Source organism: Lepidochelys kempii, chromosome 4 (genome assembly GCF_965140265.1).
Source record: "Lepidochelys kempii isolate rLepKem1 chromosome 4, rLepKem1.hap2, whole genome shotgun sequence".
Lineage (NCBI taxonomy): Eukaryota > Metazoa > Chordata > Testudines > Cheloniidae > Lepidochelys > Lepidochelys kempii.
The window spans coordinates 38,429,349-38,443,435 of NC_133259.1; the positions used below are offsets into that span (position 1 = coordinate 38,429,349).

A 14,087-nucleotide genomic window follows, 5' to 3' on the forward strand; every position below is an offset into this window, starting at 1 on the left:
TTTGAGGGGAGTTGAGTGAACTGACAGGCTCTGCTCTCCAGTGTGTATGGGTCACTCTCTCTATCCTGGCCCAATGTGGAGGAGAAGCCCCGGTGAGTGTATGACCCAAGGACCTCTTGATGCCAACTGGCAGAGGGATCAGGGGTACATAAGGGTTTCAGAGATTCCCTGGGTCTGGTATCTACATACTAGTCTGCCAAAGAATGCCATGTAAATTCTCTAATGAAAGCCTGTGTCATACTGATCATAGTGAGATGCATGTATGGACAATATGTGAGGAGCTATGGATAGATACTACAAATTATGCTCTCTAGGTCTGTATGTTAAGGCAGGTCACCAAAGGGTGACCCATATACTCCTGTCAGGAGTGGGGGAAGAGATGTTTATCTCTCCCTGGCTGGTCATGTGAAACTGAGTATTATATAAAGAAAAGGAGTACTTGTGGCACCTTAGAGACTAACCAATTTATTTGAGCATAAGCTTTCGTGAGCTACAGCTGTAGCTCACGAAAGCTTATGCTCAAATAAATTGGTTAGTCTCTAAGGTGCCACAAGTACTCCTTTTCTTTTTGCGAATACAGACTAACACGGCTGTTATTCTGAAACCTGAGTATTATATGGGTCCCAAGGGATCCCCATTTACAGTCTGAGCAGAATGCTAATGAGTAGATTGTGGGGGCTTTAAGAACTAACAAGAACAGCAGGGCCCATTTAGGAGAAAAGAGAACTAACTTTTGGAACTATACCTGGGATGCAGATGAATCCCCAGTATTCCTTTAGTCTGTGAGGACAAGCCACCAGCAGGCTTGATCTTATGAATCCCCAATATTCCTTCAGTCTGTGAGGACAAGCCACCAGCAGGCTTGATCTTATGAAAGAGGGATCTCAAACAACCTGATTGAAAATACTGGGAAAAGCAGTTGGGGGTAAACTATCCTGTAGAAGTTAAGATAGGCTCTAAAAAGCATGTTATTATTTTGTTTTATATATGACCCTTTGTTTCCAATATTCTTACTTTCCATCACTTGAATCTCTGTTCTTTGATGATAAACTTATTCTTATTTTCACTAAAAAATATCTAAGTGCTGTGTGTTAAGTGGAGTGATGATTTGGAGTTAAAACTAATAAGCTGGGGTACTGTTCCTTCAGGAGTGGTGAAATCTGTCAGTCTTGTGAGTATTCAGTGGAACAGAGGCTTGGCATTCCACAGGAACACTCAGAGGGTTCAGGGGTTGGTGTGTGCTTATTGTTTGTCTGCAGAGAGACAGCAGAGACTGTGGGGCTCAGAAGGGAGTACTTGTAGTGCCTGTGGCCGGGGTTGTCAGGGAGCTGATCCATGGCAGGTACAGACAGGTCTCTTTCACACCAATGTCTCTTTCACACCACCCTGGGTACCCTTGGGAAGTGTCAGAGGGGGGTGTGCACCCTCAACTCGCCCTGGCAGTGGCATGGCTCTGCGCTCCAGCCCATTGGCTCTTGCTGTGGTGGGCTCCTCCGAATGTGGGAGGGCTAACCATCTGCCCATCCCAAGGAGACAAGGAGGGGGAGTGTAGAGGAGGGGGAAAACAGTCACCAGCCCCATGTAACACCCCAAAGTGAAGATGGGATGTTGATGCCAGGGCTAAAGGGGTGAGGGACCCTGCAGGGAGTTCCTGGGGGAGCCATAAGTGCCTGGAGCAAATGAAGGATAGAAGAGGGGGTTGGTGCAGCCAGGAGGTGGTGACATTTGAGGTGATCTGTACGGTAGACGGACTTGGGTGCTGGTGGCAGCAGAAGTGCCCTGGGGGGTAAGGGGTCATGGACTGACAGGGCGCAGGAGTGAAAGGGGAGGTTGGGGGGAGCGAAGTATTATTTCGGGGATTGGGAGGTTTTAAGAGGGGCATGAGCAATGGCGGGGAGGGTCTGTGGGGCTTTAGGGAATGGAGGGAGGGCTTAGGCAGGGTCATATTTCATAAGGGTGTTGCTTGGGGCAGGTTTGTGATGTGGTGAGTTTATTGGGGAGATGAGGGTTGGTGTAGTGGGAAGGCGGATGGGTGGGGCTGTGGCAGAATAATGTGGCTTCTGGAGTTTGGGTTTATGTGCGGGGCAGGAGAGGGTTGTGGTGTTTATTTGGGGATGGGGCAGCAGGGAGCTGGATGGGTTTAAGCAGTGGTTGAGGGCTAGGTCAGGTATTGGTGGATTATTTGGAGGGGCAAGGGGCTGGGAGCACAAGAAGCCCAGTGACCACAGCTGGCTGTAGCTGGGTCTGGCTTCCCTCCTCCACAGCCCCTTCCCCTCCTCTTGACAAAGCCCTGGCTGGGATGATTTAGTTGGGGATTGGTCCTGCTTTGAGCAGGGGGGTGGACTAGGTGACCTCCTGAGGTCCCTTCCAACCCTGATATTCTACTGTTCTCTTCTCCTCCTTCTGTCTCACCACTCCTCTCTCCCCCGCAGACACCAGCCCCAGCTCTGCTGGAAGGGAAGGGACAGACTCGTCACCACCATGCCAGGAATGGGGTCTGGCTCGCAGTGCACTGGACACACTCAGGACGGACTCTGCCTGCAGCTCCGTGCCAGGGCCTTGTAGATCCACCTCACTGCCTGCCACTGGGCTCCAGGGACTCCCCTTGCTTGTCCTGCTGCTGGGCCACTGGGTAGTGGCAACATAGCTCACATTTGGTGGCTGAGTCCCTCTAGCCCTAGCTACTTGCTGCCTATTACTCCAATGGGCTAACTGCTCAGCACATGTAAATGGGTGCAAAAATGCATGTCTTCCAGCAACTAGACTCTGCTTCAGAGAAGTAACCCTATTTAGGACAGTACTCAAGCATGTGCTAAAGTACAATTCTAAAACGGGATAGACTTATGCCTGTACTTTCCCAGATCAGGACCTTAAACAGGTTAAAAGTAGAAACAGAGCTGTTCTTTCTAGCCAAAGACAGAAATACATATTCCTAATGCAGAGTATACATTCAGATTTAGGAACAAACATTTACCCTGTATTTAAGTTAAAACTGGGCCTAGGAGCACCGACTTCCAACCAACTTAAAATGATCCATTTGATCTTGAGAGTTGTTTGACCTCCAACCCTCCTAAAACAGCTGCCAGATGGCTCCAGAAAAATATGATAAACATGATAAACAGCTCAGTTTTTTGCCATTTCCAAGTGTTTTATTCTGTTGCTAAAAATGTAAACAAACTAAGAAAAATGCTTTCATGAGTGTATATCAGAAATGGGGTTTGTTGACTACAGATTTTTAAAGATTTTTTTTTAAAGGAAGAGTAAGATCAGCTTCTTACCCTGGTTTTAAGAACAAAGAGTCTACTGACATGTCAGATAATGGGCTGTAATACTATACTGGGAACTGTCTGAAAATTACTGAATGGGTATTTGGAGATCTGCAATCATTTTAGGTGAAAACATCCATCTGGCAATTGTCCTAGGTGTCAGTTTTCATTTTAGATGCATGGCAGCAATTTGCATTATAAGTGCAACTACCTTGCTCACTTGCAAACCTCAGTGAGAGTAGATGGGGTGCGGGGGAGGGGGTCACTCTTCCATGGTTTCAGTCCTCTCTGAGAGGTCTCAGAAGGTAGTTGTGGGCAGCCGTTCTTCTAAGCCTAGGATTTTCTCATGTGGTGTTTCATAGAGCTCTTATCTTGTGCCTTCTGTTGTTGAATGTGTATATTCAGTCATTGGAAGAATTAGTGATGAGGCTTGGGCTGGCAGTGTTTTCAGTATGCTGGTGACAGCCAGCTCTTTTTCTGAATTTCATCTGACTCAAATGCTGCCAAATGCCTTACCTGGGGTTTGATAGGGACATAAGCCTGAATAAGGACGAGCTGATTGAAGGTGATCTTAAATCATCTTACACAGACTCATATTGCTGGGTTTAATATGCTTCCAGACAGTATTAAGATAGAAGTGATGCTGGTGAGATGGGGTAAGCAACTGAAGGTATGGCAAAGATCTTATCTGGCCCTTTAACAGAGCGTGTGAACCCACCATTTGTTACTCAAGTTAAAGATCTGGGGCATTACTGGATCCCTAGCTGCTGTTAGATGATCATGTAGCAGCAGTGACTGGGAGAGCTTCTTTGCCTATACACACCTGGCCAGGACACTGAGATCATTTCCTTTTTGTGAACCTTGCTACCAGGATCCAGGCCATTGTCTCCTTGAGATTAGACTACTGCACTGTGCTGGACAAGGGGCTGCACTCTAAATCAACTCAGATAATGATACTAGGGCGGGAAGTGGCAGCATCTTTGGCAAATGGGCTTTCCTGCTGCATGGGGGCACCCAACCCCCAAGGCTTGAGCTTGGGTGGCTAGTCTGAGTCTCTGATGGAGTCACAACATCCACCCTGCTATTTTTAGCACGCTAGCTCGAGCCCTACTAGTCTGAGTCCGTCTACCCAGGATTGGGTGCTCACTCGCAGCTGCAATGTAGACATACCCTTGAAACCTAACGTCCTGCCATTGACCCAGCACAGGTCACAATATGAAATGTTGAAATTCAAAAAACAAACTGGAAACATTGAGAAATTATTCACAAAATATATTTCCCCATTTTTCTCCCCAGCTACAGAAATAGTCAGAATGTTTTGAACTTTGATGAAATTTCAAAATTTGAAGGAAAAAAGATTCCAATAATTTCTCCTCTTTAGGCCAATGCCAGCTTTGATCTATAAAGATCTAAAGCGTTTGGGTGAGAAACCACATCTCTCAGGGTATGGTTTCCAGTGGTACAGCAGAGACACTCAAACTGGAATCCCCCCGCACCAACCAGCTTTAAAAAAAGGAAGCTGCTGGCAGGGCCTTCTCTGTCAGGAACGCTACACTCTGGAGTCAGTCCCCATCCTTGTTCACAATAGCACAAACTGCTGGCCTTCAGCACATGCTACAAATCCGATCACTTTTCCAGGCTTTTGGAAAGGGAAGGTGAATGCGCTGTGGGCTGGAGTCTGTGGTTGGTGTGACTTATGTTTTTCCATTTGTGGTTTTGGGGAGGCTGCAGTTATTTTTGTGTGCATTTGGTTTGATTGTATTTTTAACATATGGCAGAGGCACCAGAGCCTTGGTATATAAAAACAAAACAGAAAACTCTCCCTCTTTTGTACAAATCAACATAAATAAACCAACAAACATTGGCATGCTCAGTAGTGCTCATCACATTGTGAATTATGACCAGCAGAAGGTCTATTGATTTGGCTTGGGTTCTTTCCTCTTAAAAAAATAGTAGTTCCTCCAAGAAGATGTTATAGGCAATAAAAAGAGTGATTCTTTAGAATATTATTCAAACTCTGAATGATGAAATGCAAAACAGAATGCAAGTTTTCTTTTTGATGTCATCTACCACTATCATGTGCAGTTTAATTCTTCTACTCACGTAAAGGAGGCTCACTGAAAATAAAGACCTATTTCACAAAGTAGCAAGACTGACAAAGGCCTATTGTCTCTGCAATAGGAAAGTGGAGCAGGCTAGCGACCAGAGGCCCTTCATGGTCTTACAAATCCTACAGAAGGAAAACAGTTCACTAATGATCTCTGAATCCTGAGAGAGCCACCAGATGGTTGGGAGGAAATTAGCCACTGGCAGCCTCCCCAGAAGATCTGTGGTGTAACTTGTTAAGCCACTAACGTGTTGTTATTTTACATTCTCTAGATGCACACATGAGAGACTATAACAGCGTAAGTGCCAAGCTCAGAGAAAGTGGAAAAAGCAAGCTCCCGATGTTAGCCTCAGTCTGAAGGCCAAATTTGCCCCTGACATTGTTTTAATAAACAAATCTAGAAAGCATTCCCACATTTAGCAAAATTTGCCTTTTGTCTGAAAACTCTTGACTTCAGTTACCACCATTGACCTCAAGCTTATCTTTGGTCTCAGAGAGAAGAGTCAGCAACGGAGTGAATCCAAACAAAAGTTTGACATGTACTGAGGTACTGAGTGGTAAACCAAGCCATAAACAAGGCAATAGCTGAGTTGGTAGCAATATACAGAGCACAGAAAAAGTTAGCTGAGAAGCGAACAGGAGAGTGCAGCATGGGAGCTGTTACAGTAGCAGAGTCCCTTGACACTAAGAGGTTCCAAGAAGTGAAGAGACATTCCAAAGTATGAAACACCATTTGCTATAACACTTTCGATCAGAGGCTCTCAAAGCACTTTGCAGTCATTGATGAACTAAAAAGAATGGCAAATTAAGGATCAAAATCAGTCTGATGTGGGACATGCACAACAAATGAAAGAACATAAGGGATACCCATCTTGAAATGTAACTGCCCTCTCTGATTTGGAGAAAGGATGCAGAGGCTTGAGAGGCAGATGAAGCCAAAGAGAAGAAAGTCATAAAGTAAGAAAACTGGAAAGAGACAAAAGGCATCTTCAGGAAAGATAAGGCAATTTGAGAGAATGCAGAGAATAGCAGAGGCTATGAGAAATGAAGGAAGATGGAGGAATGTGGCTTCAATGAAAACTAAAAGTTGTAAGAATAAAAGATAATGCAGAAAAGAACTGTTTTAACAGTTTTGGCTGCAGTTAGTATTCTGTCCTCAGACTAAGAACCCAACAGAGATCAGCAGCCCAATCAGTGATCAAGAGGCAAGCCCTGAATGGAAGCCACTAGAAAGAAGAGACATGTTCTCCTGGGTGGTATCTCCGTTGGGGAAAAGTGGCCCAAGGAAGTGTGGCCAAAAAAGAAAACATAATTGTTGCCTCCTAGGGACTAGGACAATAGGTATCAAAGCCAGGAGTCCTCTACCAGACACACAGATAAGATACCAGACACACAGACAGATAAGAAGGGAAAAGAGATATCTAAGGCCATCCATTTAAGTTAGAAGCATACCTAATGATAACAAACTTCAATTTTATAATGAAGAATGTGGTGACTGAGAAATTCAGGGAAGGACAAACAGTGGGCATCAGCAATATGTCCCAGAACTGGAGAGGCATGAAACATGCCTTGACCTACTAGATGCAGTGACTCATGGGGTAGTGGATGTTAACTACAGAAGTACACAATGAGAAAAGGAGGGGAATACATTAATTATAATATCCCAGGATTAGTATTTAGGTAGAGATAGAAAAACAAAATTTCTGTCCTGTGGGAATTCTGATATTTCAACATTTGTTTTCATCCCAAAGCAGATGAAAACCTGCAATATAAAACATTTTGTGGAATGAAAAGTTATCAAAAATTTTGATCCAGAAATATCTAAAATTTTCATTCTGGGATAATGTTAAACTCTGCATCTGCCTGAGCTGCCGTGGTGTCTCATGGTAGTTGTAGGTTCAGACCTCAGTGCCCCCATTCTCCCTGTGGACCAAGCTCCCTGGCTAGACTACATCTCCCATGATGCACTGCTGTCTTTTCATGTCCCATGATTAAGGCTGCATGTCTGTCACGGAGATCATGGATAACGTGACTTTCATGGAGATCATGGATAATGTGACCTCTGACTTCTGCAGCAGCCAGCAGCAGCAGTTTGGGTGTGTGGGAGGGGGCTCAGGGCTAGGGGTTCGGGTGCGGGGCGGCACTTACCTTGGGGTGGAGGGGCTCCCTGGCTCCCACTGGCATGTCCCTGAAGCTCCTAGGTGGAGGCACCAGGAGGCTCTGCACCTGCAGGCCCTGCCCCTACAGCTCCCACTGGCTGCTGTTCCCAGCCAATGGGAGCTGAGGAGCCAGCGCTTGTGGCGGGAGCAGCGCATGGAGAGCCCCTGGCTGCCCCTCCCCTAGGAGCTGCAGGGACATAAGGAGCTGGATAGGGAGCCTGCCAGCCCCGCCAACCCTCCCCACCCCCAACACCAGCAGGGGTCCTGGGCTGCGTGCCACCCGCCTCCCCTCCAGCACGAGTGGGGAGCCCAGGCCATCCCCCCCGCCAGCACCTGTGGTGCCTCCAGACTGCCCCCTCAGAGCACCTGCAGCCCCCTGGCCAAGTTTTAGTTAGGGGTATACAGTAAGAGTCATGAACAGGTCATGGGCCATGAATTTTTGTTGACTGTGCGTGATCTGTCCATGACTTTTACTAAAAATACCTGTGACTAAAACGTAGCCTTACCCATGATACACCAATGAAACTCAGCAACAGATATGTTTTCATTGTAACTTAGATACCTAATTAACACAGGCACTTTTGAAAATGTTACCCTGCACATTGGACCATCCTTCGTTGCTCCATATATTAAGAATGCATTTTTTTTACTATTATTTAAAAAATGCTATTACCGCTGTTACCTGCAGCTCCCTTGTTTCCTCCTCAGCGGCTGAAGCGTGATATGAGAGGACCTATGGGATAAGGAATGAAGAAACCGAAATACAAATAAAAGCATGCACTGTAAAAGCATCTAAATCTTTTTTTTTAAAAAGAGAAATAAATTGAGATTATGCCTGCAATGCACTGACTTTAATGGAGCTCTGCATGGGCATAGGAATGCTCGTCATAGCAGCTTCTTGATATAGCCAGGCCAAGAAAATCTATACGTGACCAAAGAGCTCTGATTTTAAAAAAATATCACCAAAACTCCTTCTCTTGGGAAAGCTTTCATACCCCATTTCAAAGACAAATATATCACAGCACAGCTATGACTATGGGATGACATTGTTCCCAAAATAAGTCTCTTTCTTTCATGGGTTTATAACTCAGACGTTAAAGAAAATTCTGTCCTGGATAAAATTTGGAAGAAGAGGTTTCAGTCTAGGAGAAAATATTTTGTTTTAAATTAACAAAAAAACCCACCCCATATATAATTTTTTAATTGTGAGAATAAAAGAGAGGAGAATGCTACTGCGTTGGGTTCCTTTAAACATATGTGCAACTAAGAGTCCAGCTCTGGCTTTTTTTAAAAAAAGACATTTTTTTACAGCCTCTACAGAATTTTATTTTTTAAATGATAAACCAACAGAGTCACTAATGTGAGATGTAAATAAACCACCCAATCTTATTTTTAAAAAGCACTGAAATTACTTGACAGTACGGTTATCATCTGCCCAGCTTGAAGTGACTAACTACATGTTTACATGAGAGTTGTAATGTTTCCTTTAGAAGCTATTGGGTATATAATCCACATTTTAGAAATTTTGCAAGCACTCTTATTTACATATTGGACAGATCCAAAGTCTACAAAATTTAAGTTTCAGGCTTACAGTTATCTTCCAAGTAATTCAGCATATCATGTCAGAACCTCCTTTAACACCATGGTCATTAAACCTAACAGTAAACAATTCAAAGGCTAGGACCAGATGACATTTATGCTTAATATATTTTGACGGAGCTCAAGGAAGTTGCAGAAAGCCTAATCCTGCTGTTATTGCATATTCTGATTTGTCTAAAGGACTGAGCCAAAATCATCACAGAAAACCTCAGACAAGAGGACACCCCTAATCCCCCAAACCATTTCCTCTTTCTGTGCAATTGGACAAGCCACCTATGTTGATCACTGTAGTCAATGTGCAGCACGGTGTTTAGGGAAGGCAGCATTCATGTCTACCACTGGATCCCACGAGTACAGTTCAAATACAACAAATAAAATACTATGCATGCAAACACAGAAACAAGCAGCAAATAAGTATAGCTCCTGTTAACACAGTGGGCCAGATTCTGCTCACTTTATTCATCTGAGTAGTTTCAGGTTGTGAGAAGGAAAAGCAGAATTTGGACCAAAACTAGGTTATATACTGCACCAAATAAGGGTTGCCTAGATTTTGAGCTCACCTCTAATGTCACCATCTGCTTGGCCATGGCTCTCTCCACAGTTTCATACATCTGTGTATTCTGGATCCCCAAGCCACAAAAGATGACAAAGGCTTCCAGAAACTGTTCATCATTTCTGTTGAAAGCCTTGATTTTGCCCAAGTTTTCTTCCATCTTATTTACAAGCTGACAAACCCCTACATCAGGTCACAGGAATGAAAAGAAGTAATACAGCAATTGCTAAAATACCACACTTAGGTGAAACAAAACATAACAAGATATTAGCTCTCTGAATTCTTATAGTCTATAAAACAAATAATCAATGTATTTTTAAAGCAAATATATACAGGACACAAATCAGAATGCTATAAAAGGACTTTACTAGAATTATTTTAATACACCAAAGAATAAAAACTACACTACTATATGTTGGTCTGTGGATTTACAAGTATTCATTAAGATCTACAATGCAGATATGTAGCTCTGTATAGCCTGCATTATCTTGCAAAATTCTACAGGGCAGTTTTCTTCTTGACTTATTGTTAAAAGTACTTTAGATTGACTTAATCCCTAAAGACAATTTGTCCTTCAGAGGCTAATTAGATTTTTGTAATCATGCCAAAAGAACAGTTTTGAATGTCAGGATAGTGGCACATAAAGTTTGCACTTCCTTATTTGAAACAGTACCGGAAAGTTAAAAAAAAAACAAAAACAGAAAATACTTCAAGTTCAGGCTCAAAGTTCAAGTGTGCTTGCTATGATCTATGGCAGTGGTGGGCATCCTGCGGCCCGTCAGGGTAATCCACTGGTGGGCCGCAAGACAGTGTTTACATTGACTGTCCACAGGCACGCAGCTCCCAGTGCCCACGGTTCGCGGTTCCTGGCCAATGAGAGCTGCAGGAAGCAGCGCGGGCTGCAGAGATGTGGTGGCTGCCACTTCCTGTAGCTCCCATTGGCTGGGAACAGCGAACCGCGGCCACTGGGAGCTGCGGGCAGCCATGACTGCAGAAAGTCAATGTAAACACTGTCTCGCGGCCCACCAGCGGATTACCCTGATGAGCTGCAGGTTGCCCACCACTGTTCGATGGAGATGTGGTCTCTCCAATACAGGGCCTGATCAAAGCCCATTTAAGTCACTGGAAAGCCTCCTGTTGACTTCAGTTGGGTTTGGATCAAGCCCTAACTGCAGATGGCTTATTATTAAAAATAAACAGCTATAGATGTTATCACCAAGTTCAACTGACTTTGTTCGGTAACATACATACAGAACTTTCTGTGTTTATGCCTCTAACATTTTTGACTATGAGGGCAAACACTTGCCTGATCAAATGTAAATAATTATGCCACTGGAAAGTTACAGATGAACAATTAAAAATTATAATGAGTTAGGAAATGCAAAAATTATGATCGAAGATATAGTTTTGTCATATTGCATATTCTGTGCTTTTTATGCCATACATTTAATAGTATAAACAATAATATATTAAATTATATATTTCACCAATACAACAGGAATACAAAACACTATTTTGGGGTGACACCCAACTAAAACTGCTATTGGAACTGTAACTTTTGCATTTTCTTGCTTCTGGAATTACACCACTATAAATGGGAGAAGAATTTGGATCCCTGACTTTTTGTTTCTTATAATGTGCAGCCTTAGGGTCACAGTCTCAACAATGCCAGAGCTGCTCTCAGCTTCTGAAAAGGGGAATTGGGGTGGGGCGGGAATTATAATGGAAACTATTTTGCAACTATATCAAGAGTGGGTGTAATCAGCACCTTTTTAAGGCCTTGTCTACACTATGGAATGTTTACAGAAAATTCCCACCATTGCTAGCAATCTACACTTAAGGTCTAAAATTACTCATTGTAGATTAAGGAAAAACAACAAGAAATATCCAAGTCTTGATGTGTCTTCTCTGTAACAGTCTATAGCAACTCTGAGAACAAAATGATTGCTGCACCTATGTATGGAATGAGTTCTTTGAAACGTAAAGGTTCTGTACACAGAACAGTTTCCAATCTACTTATAGCACAGTAAGTGTCCCTTTTTTGCCAAATTATGCCCTATTATGGGAAATTCTCCCAGACCAGATCCTGCTTTCACTGAAATCAATAAAAATGTTGTAATTGAATTATAAACTCTTCGGGGCAAAATTGTCTTCTTGTGATGTAGGAGTATGGTGCCTAGCACAGTGGCTCACTGATCCCTCATTGGGATCTTTCAGCACTACAGCTATATAGATAATACACAACAACGAATACGAATTAATTGGGAAATGGATTGGTTTCCCTCTGTGGAAGAGGAACTGATCTATCACTAGACTCTTTTGAGGGTGTGGGACAATCTCATGGATCTCACTTTCAACTCTCCGTTTAGTGCTGTTTATGACATTATAATCATTTCCATAGCAACTGTGATGTAATGAATAGGGGATTATGACTTCCAGCAGTGACTAAACCAGAAGATCAGATGAACTCTGAAAAACATAGACTTTGTTTTCATGTAAATGCCTCTATTAATAAAAACAGGGGGAGATAATTACAGTAAATATACTGCATGACATATAAGCCAAAGCATTCTCTAAATAGAATGTTTTTCAAAAGTTTTCCCACGAGGCATCAGTGGGTCCATGCATATCAGAATTAAAGGAGCCCAAATTCTTTTGGGGGGCATACTTACAAAAACCACAGAAGGTTTCTATAATGCTCTCAACACATATTTAAAGGGTATACAGGCCCAAAAGGAGACCAAACAGAAAGGTTTTCTTGCTTTGTTGAAGATGGAGAAAGCTGCTCTCCCAAAAAAATTTACTGTTCTTGTCAGAGACATTTAGCTTAAAAATAAAAATATACCTACATAATGCAGCCTGCCTGAGACTTTTAATCATGAATTTGAACAGCAAACAATAGAAAAACCTGTATGAGGAGTTAAAAGTCTGTCCCAGAGTAACAAGCACAGTGAAAAATTCCTAACTGTGTCCAAATCATTTCAATCTTCAACTCAGCTTTCTGTGGATTGTAGAGTATTCAAAACAAGAGATCATACAGTGCACTACAGTCCCATAAAAGCAGCTGGTATAAATGTAAATCCTGAGAACTAGACAAGTTAAAGATAATTCCTCTCTGAGGACCTTCTGTTTCCATCAGCTACATGGAGCTGGCGACTAAGAACAATCTGTCTCCATGAAATGAGGCCCAAAAATACATATGGAGATAGGAGCACTGACTATGAAGTATTCCCCCATTTCCCATATGTAGTCATTGGAAACCCCTTTCTACAAAACAACATACACTTAGGATTCTGCAGAATTCGACGGTGTGGGTGGCTGAGAGATAGGGAAGCTGGATGGCAACTGCTGTCAGAAACCAACACAAGACAGTTCCCTCAGGAACTGTCCCCATTATATAGTCTTGGGTAACTTCTTGATTCTGGAAAAGGCACATATACATGGTTTCTAATCCTGCAAATTTACAGAACAGGGATAACATTTTCAAAGGCTCCAAAGTGACTTTAGGGTACATTCACACTTTGAGCTGGAGGTAGAATTTCCAGCTGGGGTAGCGTATGTGCACTCACTTTGGTCAAATTAGCATGCCAAAAACAGAAGTGTAGCTGTGATGATGTGGGTGGTGGGACAAGCTAGCTGTCTACAGAATGTTCCCTATATACTTACTCCAGTGGCTAGCCCATCCTGCTACAACTACACTGTTATTTTTAGATCCCTAGTTCAATCAAAGTGAACATATGTATATCTACCTGAGCTGGAAATTACACCTCCAGCTCGAAGTGCAGATGCACTGTATGAACTGAAGTTCCACTTTCAAAAAAATGGCTTACATCTAGGAACTGAAATCCTGTTTGAGAGTCAACAGGCTTTAAGGTCCTTAGTCTCTTTTGAAATGGGACTTAGATACTTTTGAAAATGTTACCCTACAGGACCAATGACAGCATTGCCACTGTACTGTCACAGAAGCCGTAGAAGCCTAGAAAGAGCAAGGAGGGGCAGACATTATGTGTCAGTGCTCTGAGAGCCGTATAAGTAATATGCAGGCTACAGGGAAAAAGCGGTGAAAACATGAGCTGCCCTTGTAAATCTTAGTGTAAAAACTCATCAGGAAATAAGAAAGTGGCAGGAGAATCATAGAATCATAGAATATCAGGGTTGAAAGGGACCCCTGAAGGTCATCTAGTCCAACCCCCTGCTCGAAGCAGGACCAATTCCCAGTTAAATCATCCCAGCCAGGGCTAACATGAGACAAATGCTCATGTTTTAAATATTTTCATTTTAACCCCCAAATCAACTTTTCCTGGTGCTTGCTCCTTTACTAACACAAAGAAACATTCTGACCACCATCATGAAATGCAACAAAAATTATAAATAAAAACCCGCTTATTTTTGTTCCTATTTCA

At 43.0% G+C, this 14,087-nt stretch overlaps 1 protein-coding gene across 6 annotated transcripts in view; it reads right to left on the reverse strand.

The window, feature by feature from the left end:
* PDE5A (phosphodiesterase 5A) overlaps positions 1-14,087 on the reverse strand; it is a 94,920-nt gene that overhangs the window by 32,685 nt on the left and 48,148 nt on the right. For 4 of the 6 annotated variants that reach the window (XM_073341005.1, XM_073341001.1, XM_073341006.1 and 1 more), the window contains exons 10-11: positions 9,692-9,867; positions 8,206-8,265 (exon numbers count right to left, since the gene is read on the reverse strand). In XM_073341005.1, the coding sequence (XP_073197106.1) occupies positions 8,206-8,265; positions 9,692-9,867 (236 nt within the window). The remainder of the gene's footprint in view (positions 1-8,205; positions 8,266-9,691; positions 9,868-14,087) is intronic. The other 2 variants (XM_073341002.1, XM_073341003.1) reach the window with 2 other exon arrangements.